Source organism: Agrilus planipennis, unplaced genomic scaffold, assembly GCF_000699045.2.
Source record: "Agrilus planipennis isolate EAB-ADULT unplaced genomic scaffold, Apla_2.0 scaffold126, whole genome shotgun sequence".
Classification (NCBI taxonomy): Eukaryota; Metazoa; Arthropoda; class Insecta; order Coleoptera; family Buprestidae; genus Agrilus; species Agrilus planipennis.
Genome location: NW_020439036.1, coordinates 320,114 through 345,387, shown reverse-complemented (window position 1 = coordinate 345,387; position 25,274 = coordinate 320,114). Strand labels below are relative to the sequence as shown.

Sequence of the window (25,274 nt, the reverse complement as noted above, 5' to 3'; positions counted from 1 at the left end):
TATGTAAACGATTAATTCTTATTGATAAAAATTACAGACATAATTTATGTTTTACAGCTTATCTAAAACATTTTTATTGATGTTCTACATTATATCAGCTGTTTATGTAGATGTAGTCCACCTTTTAATATCATTTATCAATATCCAAGTCATTTAATTCTTCATCAAGACCATCTAAATCCTCATCTGCAAACAAATTTTCATTAATTGGTACATTAGTGATATTATCATCTTGGGATCCTTCAGATATTCCATTCTCTTTTTCAGAATGCCCCAAATTATTATTTTTTAATCTCCCCTCTAGAGCCAATGTCCCTGTATCATCAGCCTAAATAAATAAAAAATTATGTAACAAAATTAAGTATCTTTCTGTCTTGTCAACAGCATACTTCTTGTGCTTCTAATGCAAGGTTGTCTAAAACTAATTCTTTATATTCTATGCCTTCATCTTCGTCTTCTACAGCATATGAATCGAATGCCTCATCCCCTTCCTCCATATCTTGCTCAGCAGCAAGGGCAGGATTAAAACTGAACATTTCTCTACCAGAAAGACCAACTTGTCTGCCTGCTTTATAATCACTTCGTTTTTTCTCTTCTTCTTTTTTGGCATTGTCAATTTTTTCCTAAAAGTTGAAATACAATTAGTTTACACTACACATGGGAATAAAATATGTTCTTATCACCTCAATTTTTCTCCTCTTCCAAGCTAAAAATGTTTCTAAAGTTACTTTGGTTTGTTTAGGTCCCAAAGCAGCCCTTTCTCTTTCAATTAAGTCTTCAATAGAAATTTCATTTTTCTTGGCATCTTTCTTTTTATCTTTTTGAAGTACAAAACCAGGTGGTAAAGCATGCCTGTAAATACATTTCTCTCCTGAAGGACATTGCCAAAACCAACCATATTTTGACTTTTCGACAGCTTCTAGAAAATGTTTACAAATCTAAAATTAAGTTTTATTTAAAAAATCAATTCGGTAATTCACTGTAAGTAAAAACACTACATACAATTTCAGTATGAGGCATTGTCTTGTTACTTTGACCATGTTTTCTTTCTATTACTTCTTTAAGTTTTTCTTCATCCCAATTATCCATCGTATCTTCTAGTTCATCATCCCTCNAATATTCGAGCAATAAATTTTTTTATAAAAATTCGAAACCGGTTTTCTGGAAAAATTACTATTCGAAAACCGGTTTTCTAAAATGTCGGTTTTTGTATAAACCCTAGGCAATACCAAATACGTTTGGCTTTCTTACGCTGAACATTCGCATTCTATCAAATACATCATTAGGTATATTAGCAGAGATGTGCAAAATGGTTTAATAAAAATGTTTAAATATACAAAATACTTTTCCCAATTCAGCAACAAACAATTCCTGTACATGCTCCTTTATTATAAAAAAGAAAAGACTAATTAATAATTCGTTCTAAATACATTTTAACCCCAGTATGTATACATCAACTAGACTAACCAATAATAAATTGGGCTAAATATTGAATGTTCATTTACAAACTTTATTAAATAACGTAGGGCTCCAACGCTTAATTATAACATTATCTAAACCTTTTGATAAAGTTCCCGAAACATTAAAAATTGTATACACTCTTTTCAATTACCAAAATGCCTTCAATAAATTAGTCAGTGATAAAATTAATAAACACATAACCGAAGCTTTCAACCAAAGATAGTACCGTTTATTAAAACTTACAACAGCAAAAATAGTTGTTATAGCATCAAGGGTACGCCATATGAATTATGGTTTTCAGAAAAGCCGGATATTGCAGACCTTCATATATTTGGTTCGAAGGTACTAATTCATATACCTAAAGAAAAAAGAAGGAAACTGGATTCAAAGGCTGAGTCTCTCATTTTTGTGGGATACTCAAGTGAATCAAAAGGCTATTGTTAGGTAAAGTAAAAGTAAAAGTAAGCAGAGATGTTGTATTTAAGGACTGTACCGCGAGTGATAAAAATAAGGATACTGTCGATAGGAGTTTACAAGAGGTCTTCATGCATAGTGAAAATAAAAACGAATGTGACGTTGAGAACAATGGTACTGAAAGCGATCAGTACTATTCGGCATCACCAAATGACAGCAGTTCTACGGAAGACAGTGAAACGGACGGTGCAATCAATGAAACGGTACCGCGAAGATCTGAAAGAGACAATAAGGGTGTGCCTCCAGATCGGTACATGGGTACATTAAATATGGTTTCCGGTGAAGATCTAAAAAACATTAAGGAAGCGCTATCGCCAGAGGATGGTGAACAGTGGAAAAACGCGATCGAATCAGAAATGACTTCATTAATCGAGAATGAGATGTGGAAACTCATGCGAGCACCTAAGGGGTGCAACATCGTGGGTTGCAAGTGGGTTTTTAAAACCAAACGTGACGCGAGTGAAGACGTGTAAAAGTACAAAGCTAGACTAGTAGCTCGCGGTTTTTCGCAAAAATATGGTGTTGACTACAACGAGGTTTTTGCTCCGGTAGTGCGTCATACGACATTTCGCGTGTAGTTAACTATAGCTGGGAAAGAAAAATTAAATTGTTATCATTACGATGCAAAGACTGCTTTTCTCAACGGTGTTTTAAATGAAGACATTTATATGGTGCAGCCAGAAGGGTACGTGAAAGATGGAGAAGAACACTTAGTGTGTAAACTTCAAAAAAGTATATATGGGCTGAAACAAGCCGCGAAGAACTGGAACGATCAGCTGAGCGAAAGGATTGAATCCTACGGATTTATGAAAAGCATCGCTGATCCGTGTCTTTATATAAAAGAAATAGACAAACAATTTGTTTATTTAATCGTTTATGTTGATGATCTAATTATAGCCAATGCGAATAAAGACCGAGTGAAAGAAATCGCAAAGCAATTGAACAAATACTTTCACTTAACAGATTTGGGCAATTGATGAATTATTGACCCGTTTTGGTTTACAAGATGCAAAATTTTCGGATATACCACTAGATCCCAGTTTTATTACAAGAAAAGACAATGAACCATCAATGAGCAATAGTACCAATTATCAGCAATTAATTGGAGCCTTACTATACATAGCTGTAAATACTCGACCAGATATCGCAGCAAGTGTGACTATTCTAAGTCAGTCCAACAAAAGCCCAACACAAGCTGATTGGCTTGAAGTAAAGATAGTATTAAGGTATCTCAAAGGAACGAAATTGTTGTTCTTAAAATTGGGAGACCCTAAAGAGAAGGATTCGCTTTATGGCTTTGCAGATGCAGACTGGGCACAAAACAAAGAAGACAGAAAATCTAACAGTGGTCAGACTTTTAAATATAATGGAGGTGTCATCAGTTGGTCATGCAGAAAACAGTCATGCGTTTCCTTATCATCCACAGAAGCGGAGTATATCGCGTTATCAGAAGCTTCACAGGAAGCCGTGTGGATTCGCCAATTGCTAAAGAATTTTGGATATGAACAGAAACAGCCGACATTAAATTTTGAGGACAATCAAAGTTGTTTAAGTCTTGTGCGTAATAGTAAATTTAGCAATAGGTCCAAGCATATAGATACTATGTACCATTATATTAAAGAATTAATTGAAAGGGAAATCACGCAGTACGAATATTGTGATACTAGGCTCATGTTAGCAGATTTACTCACTAAACCCCTGAGTAGAACAGTGTTGCAATATATTCGTAAATGTTGTAATTTAATTTAAGTTAATCAACGATGAGTTTAGTTTTGTAGAAACATGTATTCGTATTGTCGAGGTCACTTTTAGGCCAGATCTGGGTTTTATGGCCCTAAGGAGGCTGCAGAGACTTTTGTACATTTCAGTGTTCGGAACCGTACGATAATTATCGTACACATACGATAATTTCATGTCTACGTACGATGTACGATATCATATTATTATCGTACGCAGTTTGTACGATAATTTTCATGCATTCAAAATTTATGTTATTCTTACCCTCTCAGACAATATCACGAAGATTTTTTTATTATAGTGGAATATTTTTTTTCTTTTTGCTGCTTTTTGCTCACAGCGCTATAAACATTTTTGTTATTCGCAGTGTTAAATTTAGAAGAACGTGCCTGCAACAAAAGAACCTTATCATGCTAGTATGTAAGTTTTTTCTCGGCAGGTAACATCCCTTCGTGTTGGTCATCAGATGGGTCGATGGTCTTCCCATCCACAATTTTGTGATTGTAGTCATGTAGTCACTAACCATAGCCTAAGGTCAAAAACACCCCACTAACATACCTCCACCCCCTATATCTTGTTATATTTAAGTATTTTTCTATCTATTATTGATTTTTAATTTAAAGGGTGGGGGTAGTTCAGGTCTGTCTTTTTACACGATTAATACGAGTAATTTACTAATTATAGTGATTATTTTGAAAAGTACGATAATTTTGCTCCATGTACGATAATTCTACGCTACAGGTACGATAGTTTCCTCGCTTCAGGTTGTGAACACTGGTACAAGTGTCCATCAGTGACTTACTGGAAATTATTGAATGCGGAGGGGTGTTGTGTTTCGACCTGCAAACATTTACTTAATTTTCTTGTTTTACAGTATTCTATTACCTCCTGCAAACTCCGCAATTATTTCAGTTACACTCTATGTTTATTCTATTGTCTACTTGTTTCCATGTTTCCACCTTCACATAACTGCAGTGTCGTCCGCAAAGGAAATTATGCTGGGAATTGTATTGAGTACCTAGATTATTTATAAATATTAGAAATATATGAGCCCAAATTTGTACCCTGGTACACCCACAAGTACAGGGAGACTGAGACTCTTAGATAGTGTTTTGTCTTCTTTTACTATATCTTTTTAATTTGTCTAACATTTTTTTGCGGTTTACAATGGAACAGATCTTAACTAGCGAGAAGAGGTACTCGGATTTGTAATTTTTTTCGTATTGATGGTACTTGAAGGTCAGCTATAGGGCATTAATTTGCCGCAAGAGTAGCGCGCGCTTTCCATCCTTTCAGCCTCTCCTTTCCTTTTTCATAATCGATGAAAATAACTTTTTCGAGTAAAAAGTATGATGTCCCAAGCAAAATTANGGCCATCATGCTTTTTTAATTGTTGCTCTTTGTTGCGCTGTCGGCCATCATGCTTTTTTAATTGTTGCTCTTTGTTGCGCTGTCGGCCATCATGCTTTTTTAATTGTTGCTCTTTGTTGCGCTGTCGGCCATCATGCTTTTTTAATTGTTGCTCTTTGTTGCGCTGTCGGCCATCATGCTTTTTTAATTGTTGCTCTTTGTTGCGCTGTCGGCCATCATGCTTTTTTAATTGTTGCTCTTTGTTGCGCTGTCGGCCATCATGCTTTTTTAATTGTTGCTCTTTGTTGCGCTGTCGGCCATCATGCTTTTTTAATTGTTGCTCTTTGTTGCGCTGTCGGCCATCATGCTTTTTTAATTGTTGCTCTTTGTTGCGCTGTCGGCCATCATGCTTTTTTAATTGTTGCTCTTTGTTGCGCTGTCGGCCATCATGCTTTTTTAATTGTTGCTCTTTGTTGCGCTGTCGGCCATCATGCTTTTTTAATTGTTGCTCTTTGTTGCGCTGTCGGCCATCATGCTTTTTTAATTGTTGCTCTTTGTTGCGCTGTCGGCCATCATGCTTTTTTAATTGTTGCTCTTTGTTGCGCTGTCGGCCATCATGCTTTTTTAATTGTTGCTCTTTGTTGCGCTGTCGGCCATCATGCTTTTTTAATTGTTGCTCTTTGTTGCGCTGTCGGCCATCATGCTTTTTTAATTGTTGCTCTTTGTTGCGCTGTCGGCCATCATGCTTTTTTAATTGTTGCTCTTTGTTGCGCTGTCGGCCATCATGCTTTTTTAATTGTTGCTCTTTGTTGCGCTGTCGGCCATCATGCTTTTTTAATTGTTGCTCTTTGTTGCGCTGTCGGCCATCATGCTTTTTTAATTGTTGCTCTTTGTTGCGCTGTCGGCCATCATGCTTTTTTAATTGTTGCTCTTTGTTGCGCTGTCGGCCATCATGCTTTTTTAATTGTTGCTCTTTGTTGCGCTGTCGGCCATCATGCTTTTTTAATTGTTGCTCTTTGTTGCGCTGTCGGCCATCATGCTTTTTTAATTGTTGCTCTTTGTTGCGCTGTCGGCCATCATGCTTTTTTAATTGTTGCTCTTTGTTGCGCTGTCGGCCATCATGCTTTTTTAATTGTTGCTCTTTGTTGCGCTGTCGGCCATCATGCTTTTTTAATTGTTGCTCTTTGTTGCGCTGTCGGCCATCATGCTTTTTTAATTGTTGCTCTTTGTTGCGCTGTCGGCCATCATGCTTTTTTAATTGTTGCTCTTTGTTGCGCTGTCGGCCATCATGCTTTTTTAATTGTTGCTCTTTGTTGCGCTGTCGGCCATCATGCTTTTTTAATTGTTGCTCTTTGTTGCGCTGTCGGCCATCATGCTTTTTTAATTGTTGCTCTTTGTTGCGCTGTCGGCCATCATGCTTTTTTAATTGTTGCTCTTTGTTGCGCTGTCGGCCATCATGCTTTTTTAATTGTTGCTCTTTGTTGCGCTGTCGGCCATCATGCTTTTTTAATTGTTGCTCTTTGTTGCGCTGTCGGCCATCATGCTTTTTTAATTGTTGCTCTTTGTTGCGCTGTCGGCCATCATGCTTTTTTAATTGTTGCTCTTTGTTGCGCTGTCGGCCATCATGCTTTTTTAATTGTTGCTCTTTGTTGCGCTGTCGGCCATCATGCTTTTTTAATTGTTGCTCTTTGTTGCGCTGTCGGCCATCATGCTTTTTTAATTGTTGCTCTTTGTTGCGCTGTCGGCCATCATGCTTTTTTAATTGTTGCTCTTTGTTGCGCTGTCGGCCATCATGCTTTTTTAATTGTTGCTCTTTGTTGCGCTGTCGGCCATCATGCTTTTTTAATTGTTGCTCTTTGTTGCGCTGTCGGCCATCATGCTTTTTTAATTGTTGCTCTTTGTTGCGCTGTCGGCCATCATGCTTTTTTAATTGTTGCTCTTTGTTGCGCTGTCGGCCATCATGCTTTTTTAATTGTTGCTCTTTGTTGCGCTGTCGGCCATCATGCTTTTTTAATTGTTGCTCTTTGTTGCGCTGTCGGCCATCATGCTTTTTTAATTGTTGCTCTTTGTTGCGCTGTCGGCCATCATGCTTTTTTAATTGTTGCTCTTTGTTGCGCTGTCGGCCATCATGCTTTTTTAATTGTTGCTCTTTGTTGCGCTGTCGGCCATCATGCTTTTTTAATTGTTGCTCTTTGTTGCGCTGTCGGCCATCATGCTTTTTTAATTGTTGCTCTTTGTTGCGCTGTCGGCCATCATGCTTTTTTAATTGTTGCTCTTTGTTGCGCTGTCGGCCATCATGCTTTTTTAATTGTTGCTCTTTGTTGCGCTGTCGGCCATCATGCTTTTTTAATTGTTGCTCTTTGTTGCGCTGTCGGCCATCATGCTTTTTTAATTGTTGCTCTTTGTTGCGCTGTCGGCCATCATGCTTTTTTAATTGTTGCTCTTTGTTGCGCTGTCGGCCATCATGCTTTTCCAATTGTTGTTCTTTGTTGTGCTGTCGGCCATCATGCTTTTTTAATTGTTGCTCTTTGTTGCGCTGTCGGCCATCATGCTTTTTTAATTGATACTGTCGTTAGCCATTGGTAGCTGCTATTCGCTTGTTTTTATCCCAACAAGCAAATTATGATTTAATTGGTCATATTAATTGAGTCATAATGTGTCTTAGAATATTTCAAAGAATGGAATAAGATTGCTTTCACATAAAATAAGAGCGTTATTTATAATTGAAAATATCCATGTTTATATTATATATGGGTTTATTATTTTCGGTACATTTCGGTATATTTTTGGGGAAAGCTCAAGCCGAGAAGCCAAAGATACAAAACTACGACTTATACAATTTACGTATAAATACAGTAGTTGTATTTATTGACGTTTTAACGGCACGTTAATAATTCCGTAAAGAAATATTCGAATTTGTGTGAATGTCCTTAATAATTAAGTAATAAAAATCGATTTTACGTATACAACAAAGAGGTCTTTATGTGGCTTCTCGTCAGTCTTAATTATTTATAGGAACATTATCCGGCTATAAATTTAAACGCATCTCGAAAATGAGTGGACGTAATAATTGAAAATGTAGCCGAAACACTCGTAAAATTGTTTAAAAATACCTAGCGAAGTTCACATTATTATTTTTGGATCTGAATAATATTTGTCCTTGTTGCCAGTTTGCACCGTAACAAAATAACTACCATTTCATTTCGTAGTAGGTAGTGAAATGCTTGTTTTGGTTTTTGTTTTTCATTAAATATTTTTTACGCAATTCTTATCTGGTTTTATTGTCTTCTAAACGCAAAAATCTAATAAACTGATCGTATATCATAGTCATTAAGTGTCGTTAAATGCTTCAAACATATTTATTTTCCACCGTATAATTTTTTCAAACATTATTTTACCACTTTAATGGGTACTTACATGATTTATGAACATATCAACTTTGGCTGAGAATTTATAACAAATAACCAAGCATGCACTACTGGTAAGTATAAATTTTCGCCTTTTCATTGATGCTATTCTAGTTTTTATGAATTTCTTGTCTCAATACAAATTATCCTTTAATTAATTTATTTTAATTGTAAAGTATAAATTATTAAATTAAAATAAGCATCACCTGTTAGCTTCATAAATAAAGCAATTATACTGCATGATCATTATTAAAAAAAGACAAAACCGCCAATTCACGAAGTAACCACATGGCCATAAATTAATTTTTTTACCTTTATTTAATTTTGCTAGATACTAAAAAGCCTTACCATTGGATAACAAACCATTGTTTCCTACAGTACTATTTTCTTCGTAAAACTTTTTTGATAAGATGATATGATAAAGGCGCCAGGGTCGTGTTATAATCACAATAATCGATCATTAAATTTCAGAAAGGGAACAGCACTTGTTAAAAAATATGTTCAGTAAATAGACGGGAACAAAAACGCGACAATAATAACCGGATCCCTTCCAATACAGGTAGTCGAAATACAACTGGTGTTTTGATTTGATTGGAAAGTTGTGGCGCCGCGACGCTTACGGGCGTCACAACCGCTAACGTTCTCAACGTGCATGCTGCACCATCTTCATGCATTTTCCTGTACTATTAGAAAAGTTACATTTAGGTATTTCCCTGATTTTATTTTTTAATGCACTCTGTGTGCAAGTAAAAGTTCGGGGTTAATAATATACATTCATTTATACTGCCCTTAAGTACATTATTTAAATTTAAAATAAAAAGGCATTAATATATACGGTGTTCCTTCTTAAAATAGGGTTGTTATCTTAGCGTTGATTTCAAATAACACAGTAATTAATTATAATTTTCCGTTTTTGTTTAAAAACGGAGGAGTAATCGCCATCTGTTAGGAGAACTTAAAAATAGCATCAATATTTTTGCAAATTGAGTAGCATATGCTGCCATCTGCAAGTAAGCTTGAGAAGCTTGTTGAGTACAATAAATTCCACTAAATGCAGCTTTATACTACAGATGGCACCACTTGTAGGATTGCATTGAGAAGTATATTTAAATATTATACCGCGAATTTCCATACAAACAATATAATCTATCTAAAAAAGGCTAATTTAGTAAATAAATTATTTACTTCAGTTACTGAAAAAGTTTAAATTCCTTGAGACGAGCTTTTCACGAGCATCATCTGTTAAATATATACATATAGTCGTGAGGGTACCAAAATGAAAAGTGCAAATGTCTAAGTCTGTACTCAACGAAACGAGAAAGAAGCTATATTTATATTAGATAACATATTATTAATTGCATTATATGATAAGAGGAATAATGTTGAAAAATATGTACGAATATATCCTTATTTTCCAATTCCATTTATTTGTATTACAGTTGTTCTAGTTGTAAGAGTAGTGTTAAGTATTATTCTTAAGTCCACACCATATGTAGATACGTATGTAAATTAAAATTGTTTATTAATATTCTTCAATCAGTTAATTGTACATAAATTTACTGTAATGTGTTTATATTTTGAGTGACACTAAAGACAAAATAAATAATCGTTAATTTTCATCAAACCACACTATTCCAATGCAAACAAAAGAAGTATGTAAACGATTAATTCTTATTGATAAAAATTACAGACATAATTTATGTTTTACAGCTTATCTAAAACATTTTTATTGATGTTCTACATTATATCAGCTGTTTATGTAGATGTAGTCCACCTTTTAATATCATTTATCAATATCCAAGTCATTTAATTCTTCATCAAGACCATCTAAATCCTCATCTGCAAACAAATTTTCATTAATTGGTACATTAGTGATATTATCATCTTGGGATCCTTCAGATATTCCATTCTCTTTTTCAGAATGCCCCAAATTATTATTTTTTAATCTCCCCTCTAGAGCCAATGTCCCTGTATCATCAGCCTAAATAAATAAAAAATTATGTAACAAAATTAAGTATCTTTCTGTCTTGTCAACAGCATACTTCTTGTGCTTCTAATGCAAGGTTGTCTAAAACTAATTCTTTATATTCTATGCCTTCATCTTCGTCTTCTACAGCATATGAATCGAATGCCTCATCCCCTTCCTCCATATCTTGCTCAGCAGCAAGGGCAGGATTAAAACTGAACATTTCTCTACCAGAAAGACCAACTTGTCTGCCTGCTTTATAATCACTTCGTTTTTTCTCTTCTTCTTTTTTGGCATTGTCAATTTTTTCCTAAAAGTTGAAATACAATTAGTTTACACTACACATGGGAATAAAATATGTTCTTATCACCTCAATTTTTCTCCTCTTCCAAGCTAAAAATGTTTCTAAAGTTACTTTGGTTTGTTTAGGTCCCAAAGCAGCCCTTTCTCTTTCAATTAAGTCTTCAATAGAAATTTCATTTTTCTTGGCATCTTTCTTTTTATCTTTTTGAAGTACAAAACCAGGTGGTAAAGCATGCCTGTAAATACATTTCTCTCCTGAAGGACATTGCCAAAACCAACCATATTTTGACTTTTCGACAGCTTCTAGAAAATGTTTACAAATCTAAAATTAAGTTTTATTTAAAAAATCAATTCGGTAATTCACTGTAAGTAAAAACACTACATACAATTTCAGTATGAGGCATTGTCTTGTTACTTTGACCATGTTTTCTTTCTATTACTTCTTTAAGTTTTTCTTCATCCCAATTATCCATCGTATCTTCTAGTTCATCATCCCTCATGTCCACATACAAAGAACGTTTTTCAACCATATTTTGACTTTTCGACAGCTTCTAGAAAATGTTTACAAATCTAAAATTAAGTTTTATTTAAAAAATCAATTCGGTAATTCACTGTAAGTAAAAACACTACATACAATTTCAGTATGAGGCATTGTCTTGTTACTTTGACCATGTTTTCTTTCTATTACTTCTTTAAGTTTTTCTTCATCCCAATTATCCATCGTATCTTCTAGTTCATCATCCCTCATGTCCACATACAAAGAACGTTTTTCAGCCTTCCTTTCAATTGTAAGATCATGAGAAAACTTACATTTATCACCTTTGCCACACTGGCCTTGTTTGAAAAATGCACATACAATTGATTTCGGGTCTGCACCTATTCAATTAATTAAACTACATCAGCAACAAATAACTAAATTTTATAGTTATTAGTACCCTTTTCCACTTTTTGTGTTTGGACTGGTTTAAATAGCATTGCCAATTCCTTTTGTTCTTTAAGTTTCTTCTCTCTCTCCAATTTCTTTGCTGGATCTTCTTTAACTGGATGATGACCGCCAGATTTAACCTGCTTTTCTACTTGTTGAATAAATTTTTGCTGCTTAGCCCCCTTTTTATTTTTTAATCCGAATGTTTTATCCTGAAAGCTACACGTGAAACTCATATGTTCATAATATTAGCATGAAATTTTTAATAAATACCTCGATAACTTTTTCTTTCTTTTTCTGTTCGGTTTTTTTGCTAGGCCCGGCCGCTGGTGCTTTTTTCGGTGGCATGATTTACAACTTAATTAATTGATTAATTAATTACTAATATGGGAAAGATGGAAAATATATTCAATAAAATAACAACTTCCACTAAAGACCATAGATCTTGTCGTTATTTGTCAAGTTCTATCAACTTTTCAAATGTCAAACTGTGCGGCAGTGGTTACTGCGTGGTTACCGCAAACAAAACAAAATTATAGTGGGATAAATGTATTCTTTAACAAATTAAATAAAATACTTCACGAATATTTAAAAATTCGCATTAATTAATTATAACTTCAGAGGCTAATTATTGACAAATTAAAATATTTGAGTTGTTGATATTCATAAGAAACTCCCAACCATATTCTATTGGTAGTACTGAGTACTTAATTGAATCTTTTATTTATAAACATTATAAATTTGGTAGCCTGCAGAAAAGATGGTTATTGAACACAAAATCAAAGTGTCAAAAATAAGATNTTTGTTATTCGCAGTGTTAAATTTAGAAGAACGTGCCTGCAACAAAAGAACCTTATCATGCTAGTATGTAAGTTTTTTCTCGGCAGGTAACATCCCTTCGTGTTGGTCATCAGATGGGTCGATGGTCTTCCCATCCACAATTTTGTGATTGTAGCCACTAACCATAGCCTAAGGTCAAAAACACCCCACTAACATACCTCCACACCCTATATCTTGTTATGTTTAAGTATTTTTCTATCTATTATTCATCTTTAATTTAAAGGGTGGGGGTAGTTCAGGTCTGTCTCAAATGTAAAAAATACAGTTAAAAAAGATTGTAAATAGTTTATAAGTACAAATTAGTTACGGAGCATAAGCAGAAATATTGATATCACGATTAATACGAGTAATTTATTAATTATAGTGATTACTTTGAAAAGTACGATAATTTTGCTCCATGTACGATAATTCTACGCTACTGGTACGATAGTTGCCTCGCTTCAGGTTGTGAACACTGGTACATTTTAAAAGTTAGTTCCTAAGAAGCTCCCTTTGAGTTAATATGTTTCTGTTGTTACTGACCAATAAAGTACAACTGGAGTTTTACTATTACAATTAAACCACCGAACCATTGCCAATCTTAATATAACCAACAACATGAAATCTACGAAGGTGTGACCCGCCCCTGACACATGAGAAATAAAAAAGGCTGGCTACGTCCCTGTCTCCAAGAGATCCAACTAACAATAATTATAAAGTTTAAGCGATACAAATTCAATTCATATCCTGGAAAGGTACCAATTTTTCACTGGTTTTACCTACAGATTGCGGAACTGAAGAAAATTCTATCGTTTTCCGTTTTCCGTTTACCGATTAAACTCCGATTACCAAGTAATATTAAATCAATTTCAAGGGATATAAGTAGAAGATTTATTGGGAATTTATTCAAAGTATTAAAAAGGGTGTGAAAAATATTCTGAGAGCTCTTGAGAAAAATATTACAACACAGGTAAACGTCTCAAACCTCTAATACCTAACATTTATTTAAAACTAGGTTTTATCCGCGGGTTCGTTCACTTTGATGTCCTAGATACGTTGACGACCACATAAAACTAATTCTTGTATCCCTCTGGAACAGCACTTTTTCTCTAGATAAAAAGTACCCTATGTCTTTCACTGTACCCCTGACAATGTGTCTACAAAATTTCATGATAGGTTTTACCCGCGGCTTCGCTCACGTTGATGTCCTAGATACGTAGCAAAGATTATTGAAGACCACATAAGACTAATTCTTCTATCCCTCTGGAACAGAACTTTTTCTCTAGATAAAAAGTACCCTATGTCCTTTTGTGTAACCCTCACAATGTGTGTACAAAATTTCATGATCATCGACGACCACATAAAACTGATTTTTCTATCCTTCGAGAGCAGTACCTCTTTTGTAGATGAAAGGTGCCCTATATCCTTTTCTGTACCCTTGACAATGAGTGCAAAAGTACCTAAGTAAGTGACGATGTTAATTACTTTTTTTTTCAATATAAACCAGTCAAAAAAAAACGTTTAACATTATTTAGACATCAGTGTTTCTGCCTGTTTGGCTAATAGAACTTTAATTATTATTAATGCTATGTACATGATAAAGTTATAGATTATTTAATTAGCTATAAAAAAATCTATAAATTTTTTGTAAGGCTTGCGGTTACGGACATATTTTTGAATAAACTAATTGCACCCATTCGTCAGAATATTCTAGTTCTAGGACCCTAAGTGAACCCTCTACAATTAAAAAATAAAATTGCTGCCTACTCAGGATGTTAATGTATGTATTATAGCTATCAATTGACCAACGGACCGGTAATTTAAGGAAAAATGAACTTTCGTCGGCCATACATAAATATGCGTTATTTATTACTGCAAGTGATTATAATAATTGGCAAAAGCACTTCCAAAAGTATATACCTAAATACTTATTTGTCTTTTTTATAAACATCTTGAAATAGAGAACAGATATGTATAAATAGCACTGCGAATTTTTCAAGATATTTTTACTAGACGGCATTGACACCGTTGTTACGATGATACATGTGTAAGGTTAAAAAATACTTCTAATTTTTCAAATAAAATTCAAACATGCTCACTAACTGACCGATACAGGGCGTGCTTTAAATATTTTTACGACATTAAGTTAAAAAAACAGATAATACAAACATAAACAGAAGGTTATTGTGCAACAAGTTGAATACTTTTATTTGTAGAATTTTTACGAGAGCAACTACTTTCGTCCTTTTTGTAATTTACATTAAGTTATTATACTATGATATTGCAGTAAGACAATAAAAACTACGCAATTGTTTAGGAAATCTTTCTCTTTCTGCTTTTAAATGCAATTCGTAATTATTAAATAATTAAGAGTTATAATAATCATTTCTTTTGCTACATGCTAATATAGGCGACTCATTGTTTTGTGTACCTATATATATAATTATTCTTTCAATTAGTTTAGTGGCCGACCATCTTTATTTCTCCATTATTACAATATTGTTGCACTGTCGGCCATCATACTTCTTTAATTGTTGCTCTTTGTTGCGCTGTCGGCCATCATGGTTTTCTAATTGTTGCTCTTTGTTGCGCTGTCGGCCATCATGCTTTTCCAATTGTTGTTCTTTGTTGTGCTGTCGGCCATCATGCTTTTTTAATTGTTGCTCTTTGTTGCGCTGTCGGCCATCATGCTTTTTTAATTGTTGCTCTTTGTTGCGCTGTCGGCCATCATGCTTTTTTAATTGATACTGTCGTTAGCCATTGGTAGCTGCTATTCGCTTGTTTTTATCCCAACAAGCAAATTATGATTTAATTGGTCATATTAATTGAGTCATAATGTGTCTTAGAATATTTCAAAGAATGGAATAAGATTGCTTTCACATAAAATAAGAGCGTTATTTATAATTGAAAATATCCATGTTTATATTATATATGGGTTTATTATTTTCGGTACATTTCGGTATATTTTTGGGGAAAGCTCAAGCCGAGAAGCCAAAGATACAAAACTACGACTTATACAATTTACGTATAAATACAGTAGTTGTATTTATTGACGTTTTAACGGCACGTTAATAATTCCGTAAAGAAATATTCGAATTTGTGTGAATGTCCTTAATAATTAAGTAATAAAAATCGATTTTACGTATACAACAAAGAGGTCTTTATGTGGCTTCTCGTCAGTCTTAATTATTTATAGGAACATTATCCGGCTATAAATTTAAACGCATCTCGAAAATGAGTGGACGTAATAATTGAAAATGTAGCCGAAACACTCGTAAAATTGTTTAAAAATACCTAGCGAAGTTCACATTATTATTTTTGGATCTGAATAATATTTGTCCTTGTTGCCAGTTTGCACCGTAACAAAATAACTACCATTTCATTTCGTAGTAGGTAGTGAAATGCTTGTTTTGGTTTTTGTTTTTCATTAAATATTTTTTACGCAATTCTTATCTGGTTTTATTGTCTTCTAAACGCAAAAATCTAATAAACTGATCGTATATCATAGTCATTAAGTGTCGTTAAATGCTTCAAACATATTTATTTTCCACCGTATAATTTTTTCAAACATTATTTTACCACTTTAATGGGTACTTACATGATTTATGAACATATCAACTTTGGCTGAGAATTTATAACAAATAACCAAGCATGCACTACTGGTAAGTATAAATTTTCGCCTTTTCATTGATGCTATTCTAGTTTTTATGAATTTCTTGTCTCAATACAAATTATCCTTTAATTAATTTATTTTAATTGTAAAGTATAAATTATTAAATTAAAATAAGCATCACCTGTTAGCTTCATAAATAAAGCAATTATACTGCATGATCATTATTAAAAAAAGACAAAACCGCCAATTCACGAAGTAACCACATGGCCATAAATTAATTTTTTTACCTTTATTTAATTTTGCTAGATACTAAAAAGCCTTACCATTGGATAACAAACCATTGTTTCCTACAGTACTATTTTCTTCGTAAAACTTTTTTGATAAGATGATATGATAAAGGCGCCAGGGTCGTGTTATAATCACAATAATCGATCATTAAATTTCAGAAAGGGAACAGCACTTGTTAAAAAATATGTTCAGTAAATAGACGGGAACAAAAACGCGACAATAATAACCGGATCCCTTCCAATACAGGTAGTCGAAATACAACTGGTGTTTTGATTTGATTGGAAAGTTGTGGCGCCGCGACGCTTACGGGCGTCACAACCGCTAACGTTCTCAACGTGCATGCTGCACCATCTTCATGCATTTTCCTGTACTATTAGAAAAGTTACATTTAGGTATTTCCCTGATTTTATTTTTTAATGCACTCTGTGTGCAAGTAAAAGTTCGGGGTTAATAATATACATTCATTTATACTGCCCTTAAGTACATTATTTAAATTTAAAATAAAAAGGCATTAATATATACGGTGTTCCTTCTTAAAATAGGGTTGTTATCTTAGCGTTGATTTCAAATAACACAGTAATTAATTATAATTTTCCGTTTTTGTTTAAAAACGGAGGAGTAATCGCCATCTGTTAGGAGAACTTAAAAATAGCATCAATATTTTTGCAAATTGAGTAGCATATGCTGCCATCTGCAAGTAAGCTTGAGAAGCTTGTTGAGTACAATAAATTCCACTAAATGCAGCTTTATACTACAGATGGCACCACTTGTAGGATTGCATTGAGAAGTATATTTAAATATTATACCGCGAATTTCCATACAAACAATATAATCTATCTAAAAAAGGCTAATTTAGTAAATAAATTATTTACTTCAGTTACTGAAAAAGTTTAAATTCCTTGAGACGAGCTTTTCACGAGCATCATCTGTTAAATATATACATATAGTCGTGAGGGTACCAAAATGAAAAGTGCAAATGTCTAAGTCTGTACTCAACGAAACGAGAAAGAAGCTATATTTATATTAGATAACATATTATTAATTGCATTATATGATAAGAGGAATAATGTTGAAAAATATGTACGAATATATCCTTATTTTCCAATTCCATTTATTTGTATTACAGTTGTTCTAGTTGTAAGAGTAGTGTTAAGTATTATTCTTAAGTCCACACCATATGTAGATACGTATGTAAATTAAAATTGTTTATTAATATTCTTCAATCAGTTAATTGTACATAAATTTACTGTAATGTGTTTATATTTTGAGTGACACTAAAGACAAAATAAATAATCGTTAATTTTCATCAAACCACACTATTCCAATGCAAACAAAAGAAGTATGTAAACGATTAATTCTTATTGATAAAAATTACAGACATAATTTATGTTTTACAGCTTATCTAAAACATTTTTATTGATGTTCTACATTATATCAGCTGTTTATGTAGATGTAGTCCACCTTTTAATATCATTTATCAATATCCAAGTCATTTAATTCTTCATCAAGACCATCTAAATCCTCATCTGCAAACAAATTTTCATTAATTGGTACATTAGTGATATTATCATCTTGGGATCCTTCAGATATTCCATTCTCTTTTTCAGAATGCCCCAAATTATTATTTTTTAATCTCCCCTCTAGAGCCAATGTCCCTGTATCATCAGCCTAAATAAATAAAAAATTATGTAACAAAATTAAGTATCTTTCTGTCTTGTCAACAGCATACTTCTTGTGCTTCTAATGCAAGGTTGTCTAAAACTAATTCTTTATATTCTATGCCTTCATCTTCGTCTTCTACAGCATATGAATCGAATGCCTCATCCCCTTCCTCCATATCTTGCTCAGCAGCAAGGGCAGGATTAAAACTGAACATTTCTCTACCAGAAAGACCAACTTGTCTGCCTGCTTTATAATCACTTCGTTTTTTCTCTTCTTCTTTTTTGGCATTGTCAATTTTTTCCTAAAAGTTGAAATACAATTAGTTTACACTACACATGGGAATAAAATATGTTCTTATCACCTCAATTTTTCTCCTCTTCCAAGCTAAAAATGTTTCTAAAGTTACTTTGGTTTGTTTAGGTCCCAAAGCAGCCCTTTCTCTTTCAATTAAGTCTTCAATAGAAATTTCATTTTTCTTGGCATCTTTCTTTTTATCTTTTTGAAGTACAAAACCAGGTGGTAAAGCATGCCTGTAAATACATTTCTCTCCTGAAGGACATTGCCAAAACCAACCATATTTTGACTTTTCGACAGCTTCTAGAAAATGTTTACAAATCTAAAATTAAGTTTTATTTAAAAAATCAATTCGGTAATTCACTGTAAGTAAAAACACTACATACAATTTCAGTATGAGGCATTGTCTTGTTACTTTGACCATGTTTTCTTTCTATTACTTCTTTAAGTTTTTCTTCATCCCAATTATCCATCGTATCTTCTAGTTCATCATCCCTCATGTCCACATACAAAGAACGTTTTTCAGCCTTCCTTTCAATTGTAAGATCATGAGAAAACTTACATTTATCACCTTTGCCACACTGGCCTTGTTTGAAAAATGCACATACAATTGATTTCGGGTCTGCACCTATTCAATTAATTAAACTACATCAGCAACAAATAACTAAATTTTATAGTTATTAGTACCCTTTTCCACTTTTTGTGTTTGGACTGGTTTAAATAGCATTGCCAATTCCTTTTGTTCTTTAAGTTTCTTCTCTCTCTCCAATTTCTTTGCTGGATCTTCTTTAACTGGATGATGACCGCCAGATTTAACCTGCTTTTCTACTTGTTGAATAAATTTTTGCTGCTTAGCCCCCTTTTTATTTTTTAATCCGAATGTTTTATCCTGAAAGCTACACGTGAAACTCATATGTTCATAATATTAGCATGAAATTTTTAATAAATACCTCGATAACTTTTTCTTTCTTTTTCTGTTCGGTTTTTTTGCTAGGCCCGGCCGCTGGTGCTTTTTTCGGTGGCATGATTTACAACTTAATTAATTGATTAATTAATTACTAATATGGGAAAGATGGAAAATATATTCAATAAAATAACAACTTCCACTAAAGACCATAGATCTTGTCGTTATTTGTCAAGTTCTATCAACTTTTCAAATGTCAAACTGTGCGGCAGTGGTTACTGCGTGGTTACCGCAAACAAAACAAAATTATAGTGGGATAAATGTATTCTTTAACAAATTAAATAAAATACTTCACGAATATTTAAAAATTCGCATTAATTAATTATAACTTCAGAGGCTAATTATTGACAAATTAAAATATTTGAGTTGTTGATATTCATAAGAAACTCCCAACCATATTCTATTGGTAGTACTGAGTACTTAATTGAATCTTTTATTTATAAACATTATAAATTTGGTAGCCTGCAGAAAAGATGGTTATTGAACACAAAATCAAAGTGTCAAAAATAAGATTAAGGAGTTTCGTCCTTGCGCATTTTTTTCATAAATAGTTTTATCGTTTTCAAACGATTTTAAAAGTAATGCAGTGAGTAATAGTTATTAAGCCAGAAGTTTCATTTTAAATATGATTCTTCAGGAACCAATACAGGTATTTATTCTTAACCTCAGTCATTAGATTTAAGTTATTCAGCCCTAATTTTGTTTTCAGGCTACTGTTTGGCACTGTCTGAACCATTATCAATTTTCAGACGCAGTATTTTTATCGGAGAGACTGCATGCAGAAGGTTAGTATTGTAGCAGAATAAATTTAGTTCATGTAAACTTGTAATTAAACTTTCAGTTGAGACAGATGATTCATTGTTCCTATTAGCTACAGCATATTATAGAAGTGGTCAGATCGATCATGCTTATCATATTCTTAAAGATAGATGTAATAGTTCACCACACTGTCGATATTTATTTGGAAAATGTGCATTTCAAAAAGAAAAGTAAGTGTAGATAAACTGTTATTGATATATTCACTTTGGAAAAGGCCTTTTGTTATTTACAAGTGTGTACTTGAAGTAGGTTAATTTTTTTATTGTTTAAGAAGTATAGTTTTGTATATACTCATCTGTTGTTTAAGTTTTAGAAGCTTCTTTTTTATAAACATTAATATTCTTTTTTTTCTTTTATTAGGTATGCAGAAGTGGAATCAGTAATTTTAGACAGTTTTAGTACCAAGTGTAAAACTTTAGAAGACATAGTTATAGAATTTGGTGATCAAGCCGCATTTGTTCTAATTCTACTTGCCAAGACAGCTATAAAAACAGAAAAAAGGGCAAAGGCAGCAGAAGCTCTTAAGCTGGCATTAAAACTTAATCCCTTTCTTTGGTCCTGTTTTAGTGAACTATGTAATTTAGGTGAAAAGCCTAATGCAAGTGAAATATTCAAATTGACAGGATTAGAAAACTTATCCACTTGCTACGGTAGTCACATGAAAAACTTCGAAACTTTCGTACATACTGCTAATACGCCTTGTCAAGAAATTACCTATGCTACTCCACCCCAGCAAATATTTAACACTGTAAACAATGTGCCCCCTAATATAAGCAACAACACGAAACTCCTTTCTCCTGAGGAGAGTCCTTTAGCCAACCCTCTTATAATGTCTGGTTGCAATTTTTTGCCAGTCACGCGAGCGAAACCCTTAAAATATAGATTACTTAATTCGTCATTAGCATCTAGTCCTAGTTTTGGAATGCTCCCCTTGGACAGCCCAGAAGTGATTTTAGGAACGCCGCTTGTGTCCCAAGCCACACTTACAGAATCAAACGATCAACACAAATCTCTAGCGAAAAAGGTCAGAGCTCATATGGGGCAATTAATTAATAGAAAAGAGACCCCTTTACAAAACAATAAACCAGTCTTTAGTCAGTCAAGTAACACGAACACGATCTCAGTAACTCCCAGCACTCCAGCTTCTGTAAACAATTTACAACCAATTCAGAATGTTCGACGAAGTTCGCGATTGTTCTCAAACTGTTCAGTAAAAGAGAACAATAAGTCGCCAAACAGATCCAAGTTTGCAACCCCACGTTCACCCACGAAGAAAACCAAACAGCGGATAGCAAAATGTAACTTGAATAAAACCTCTACTTTTGCAGAAAATACTAAAAATCGACTTGAAAAGGAAAAGTCGGAAACCATAACGTCGAATAACAACTACAGTGCAATATTAGGCCAAAATCACCAGAGTAACACGAATTGTACCCAGCAAATAACTGCGATTCAGAAACAGAGCGCTGAAGGACTGATGAATCTGTTAAGACAATTGGGCAAAGCGCATCTCGATTTGTCGCTATTTAATTGCAAAAACGCAATCGAAGAATTACTATCCCTTCCACCAAATCAGTTTGAAACCACTTGGGTGTATGGCATGTTAGGTTTAGCTTATTTTGAAATGGCTGATTACGAGAATTCTGTAAAATACTTTGGAGAAATTCGAAATCGAGAGCCACATAGCTTCCAATTTATGGACGTATATTCTACAGCTCTGTGGCACTTGCAAAAAGAAGTTGCCTTATCTGCTTTGGCTCAGGATCTTGTCAGTATAAACAAAAACTCTCCAATTACTTGGTGTGTTAATGGAAATTGTTTTTCACTACACAAAGAACATGATACAGCTATAAAATTTTTCCAAAGAGCGGTCCAAGTAGAGCCTGCTTTCGCCTACGCATACACCTTATTGGGACACGAATATATTATGACCGATGAACTGGATAAGGCAATGAGTTGTTTCAGAAATGCGATCAGAATCAATCCGCGACATTACAATGCGTGGTTTGGCATCGGAACGATTTATTCTAAGCAGGAGCGCTACCATTTGGCCGAGGTTAATTATTTGGGAGCGCTTGCAATTAACCCAAACAGTTCTGTTCTCATGTGCCATTTGGGCATCGTTCAAAATGCTCTTAAAAAAACTGACAAAGCACTAAATACTCTAAATCTAGCTATTAACAAAGACCCAAAGAATCCGCTTTGTAAGTTCCATAGAGGATCCATTTATTTCAGCATTGGTAGGTATGCAGAAGCACTGAAAGAACTCGAGGAACTCAAAGAAATCGTACCTAAGGAATCTCTAGTTTACTATTTAACAGGAAAAGTGCATAAAAAGCTTGGAAACACAGACCTAGCGTTAATGCATTTCAGTTGGGCGACCGATTTGGACCCAAAAGGGGCCAATAGTCAGATTAAAGAAGCGTTTGATCCTTCCTTCGGTCGAAGTACTACTGAGATGGAATCACCGGCTTCTCCTACAAGAGAAGAAAGTAATTCCGGAGAACAGCAACTTCAGTTTTTCGAGCTCCCTGAAGAAAGTGATGACAGTCTGTGAATAAATGAGGATATCATCTCAAATTTTTAATATCCTGTATCGCCGGTTGATTATGAAATAAGAATTTTGTTCGAATTGTAAAACAAAACGCGCGATTATTGTATTAAATAATAATAATAATGTGCCGTTTTGACCAGGATTATGAATGAATTGTATCATCGCCCTGTATAGAAAATCGCAAGTGTTGGATAATTTATATATATAGAACCTCCTCTTTAATTTTGTCGTCCAGTATTTAATCGGTACGAGTATTTATTCTTTGTTCAGTTTAATAAATAGCTGCAGACAATGACGATACAAGACTTTCTTTTTTTTTGTATTCGTGTACATTTTTAATTTAGAAGAATTAAGTTTTTCTGTAAGTATATTTCGTGTAATAAACTTGTGTTTAAACAACTAAATCAGTTACATGTAAGTTCTCAATAGAAAAACAAAAATCTTCTTCCTCGGTTAACATTCTCCATATCCAATATGCAAGAGCTTTTTTTTACGCGGTTCGTTAGCAACAATTGTTTGAAAGTAGTCGCATAAGGCCCCTGTTTCTTCAACTATATAACTAATGGTCACTATTTTATCTTGAACTTTTTTTCAAGTTATTCCCGGTGAAGGACATGAATGGGCGTCCTTTGCAATTTTCATCTTCCTTGGATGTTCTGATCAGTTTAAACCCCATGCACAGGGTCCGCCAATGTTTCCACCAAGTCGGCGTGTGTCTTTGATAGACATTTTTGTCAAGCAGCTCTCGTAGCAGCTATTTATCTTCTAGACTTTTTTAAATTACTTAATTAGGGAAAGTGCAAGGAAGCACAATCACCTTTTTCTTTAAATTTTTATGAGTAGACAATTGTTACTTTTACGTCCTCCCTCATACATCACATATACTTACAGCACTACTCTTATGGTAGGGACTTGTTTCACTCGTATAGTATTTATTCACACATTGCATACTAATGATTTTAGATTTTGGGACAATTTCGCTTAGCTCAATAGTTCATTGCCCTAACAAAAAAAAACCATACCGAGGTTTTTAAATTTAAAAACGAAGAGCTCGTTTAATGGTTCCATCTAAGTAAATTTTTAACACGTAAATGCATTCCAACCTGTTAATTAAAAATCAGGTTACTTAAACAATTAATTATCATAANTCTTTGTTGTGCTGTCGGCCATCATGCTTTTTTAATTGTTGCTCTTTGTTGCGCTGTCGGCCATCATGCTTTTTTAATTGATACTGTCGTTAGCCATTGGTAGCTGCTATTCGCTTGTTTTTATCCCAACAAGCAAATTATGATTTAATTGGTCATATTAATTGAGTCATAATGTGTCTTAGAATATTTCAAAGAATGGAATAAGATTGCTTTCACATAAAATAAGAGCGTTATTTATAATTGAAAATATCCATGTTTATATTATATATGGGTTTATTATTTTCGGTACATTTCGGTATATTTTTGGGGAAAGCTCAAGCCGAGAAGCCAAAGATACAAAACTACGACTTATACAATTTACGTATAAATACAGTAGTTGTATTTATTGACGTTTTAACGGCACGTTAATAATTCCGTAAAGAAATATTCGAATTTGTGTGAATGTCCTTAATAATTAAGTAATAAAAATCGATTTTACGTATACAACAAAGAGGTCTTTATGTGGCTTCTCGTCAGTCTTAATTATTTATAGGAACATTATCCGGCTATAAATTTAAACGCATCTCGAAAATGAGTGGACGTAATAATTGAAAATGTAGCCGAAACACTCGTAAAATTGTTTAAAAATACCTAGCGAAGTTCACATTATTATTTTTGGATCTGAATAATATTTGTCCTTGTTGCCAGTTTGCACCGTAACAAAATAACTACCATTTCATTTCGTAGTAGGTAGTGAAATGCTTGTTTTGGTTTTTGTTTTTCATTAAATATTTTTTACGCAATTCTTATCTGGTTTTATTGTCTTCTAAACGCAAAAATCTAATAAACTGATCGTATATCATAGTCATTAAGTGTCGTTAAATGCTTCAAACATATTTATTTTCCACCGTATAATTTTTTCAAACATTATTTTACCACTTTAATGGGTACTTACATGATTTATGAACATATCAACTTTGGCTGAGAATTTATAACAAATAACCAAGCATGCACTACTGGTAAGTATAAATTTTCGCCTTTTCATTGATGCTATTCTAGTTTTTATGAATTTCTTGTCTCAATACAAATTATCCTTTAATTAATTTATTTTAATTGTAAAGTATAAATTATTAAATTAAAATAAGCATCACCTGTTAGCTTCATAAATAAAGCAATTATACTGCATGATCATTATTAAAAAAAGACAAAACCGCCAATTCACGAAGTAACCACATGGCCATAAATTAATTTTTTTACCTTTATTTAATTTTGCTAGATACTAAAAAGCCTTACCATTGGATAACAAACCATTGTTTCCTACAGTACTATTTTCTTCGTAAAACTTTTTTGATAAGATGATATGATAAAGGCGCCAGGGTCGTGTTATAATCACAATAATCGATCATTAAATTTCAGAAAGGGAACAGCACTTGTTAAAAAATATGTTCAGTAAATAGACGGGAACAAAAACGCGACAATAATAACCGGATCCCTTCCAATACAGGTAGTCG

General features: G+C 33.6%; 3 protein-coding genes across 4 annotated transcripts; 1 reads left to right on the top strand and 2 right to left on the bottom strand.

Moving 5' to 3' along the window:
- LOC112905059 (zinc finger CCCH domain-containing protein 15 homolog) lies at positions 1–19,428 on the bottom strand. 2 transcript variants are annotated; one of them, XM_025976670.1, is made up of 7 exons: positions 19,250–19,428; positions 18,987–19,188; positions 18,778–18,927; positions 1,003–1,094; positions 684–938; positions 390–623; positions 1–328 (listed from the first exon to the last, which is right to left on the bottom strand). In XM_025976670.1, exons 1-7 carry the CDS (start codon positions 19,322–19,324, stop codon positions 131–133), a joined length of 1,206 nt encoding a protein of 401 aa, XP_025832455.1. In that variant the 5' UTR covers positions 19,325–19,428; the 3' UTR covers positions 1–130. The 2 variants fall into 2 exon arrangements, with proteins under 2 accessions (XP_025832455.1, XP_025832454.1); XM_025976669.1 differs by lacking the exons at positions 1–328; positions 390–623; positions 684–938; positions 1,003–1,094 and adding exons at positions 17,684–18,011; positions 18,073–18,306; positions 18,367–18,621 and having other exon boundaries at positions 18,686–18,927.
- LOC108736241 (zinc finger CCCH domain-containing protein 15 homolog) lies at positions 10,083–12,075 on the bottom strand. The gene is made up of 6 exons (XM_025976672.1): positions 11,897–12,075; positions 11,634–11,835; positions 11,333–11,574; positions 10,766–11,020; positions 10,472–10,705; positions 10,083–10,410 (listed from the first exon to the last, which is right to left on the bottom strand). Exons 1-6 carry the CDS (start codon positions 11,969–11,971, stop codon positions 10,213–10,215), a joined length of 1,206 nt encoding a protein of 401 aa, XP_025832457.1. The 5' UTR covers positions 11,972–12,075; the 3' UTR covers positions 10,083–10,212.
- Positions 19,429–19,704: 276 nt separating the features above from the next.
- On the top strand, positions 19,705–22,932 carry LOC108736238 (cell division cycle protein 27 homolog). Its single transcript, XM_018468592.2, has 4 exons — positions 19,705–19,912; positions 19,973–20,048; positions 20,105–20,252; positions 20,443–22,932. The coding sequence occupies exons 1-4, from the start codon at positions 19,889–19,891 to the stop codon at positions 22,637–22,639; spliced, it is 2,445 nt and encodes an 814-aa protein (XP_018324094.1). The 5' UTR covers positions 19,705–19,888; the 3' UTR covers positions 22,640–22,932.
- Positions 22,933–25,274: the final 2,342 nt, after the last annotated feature.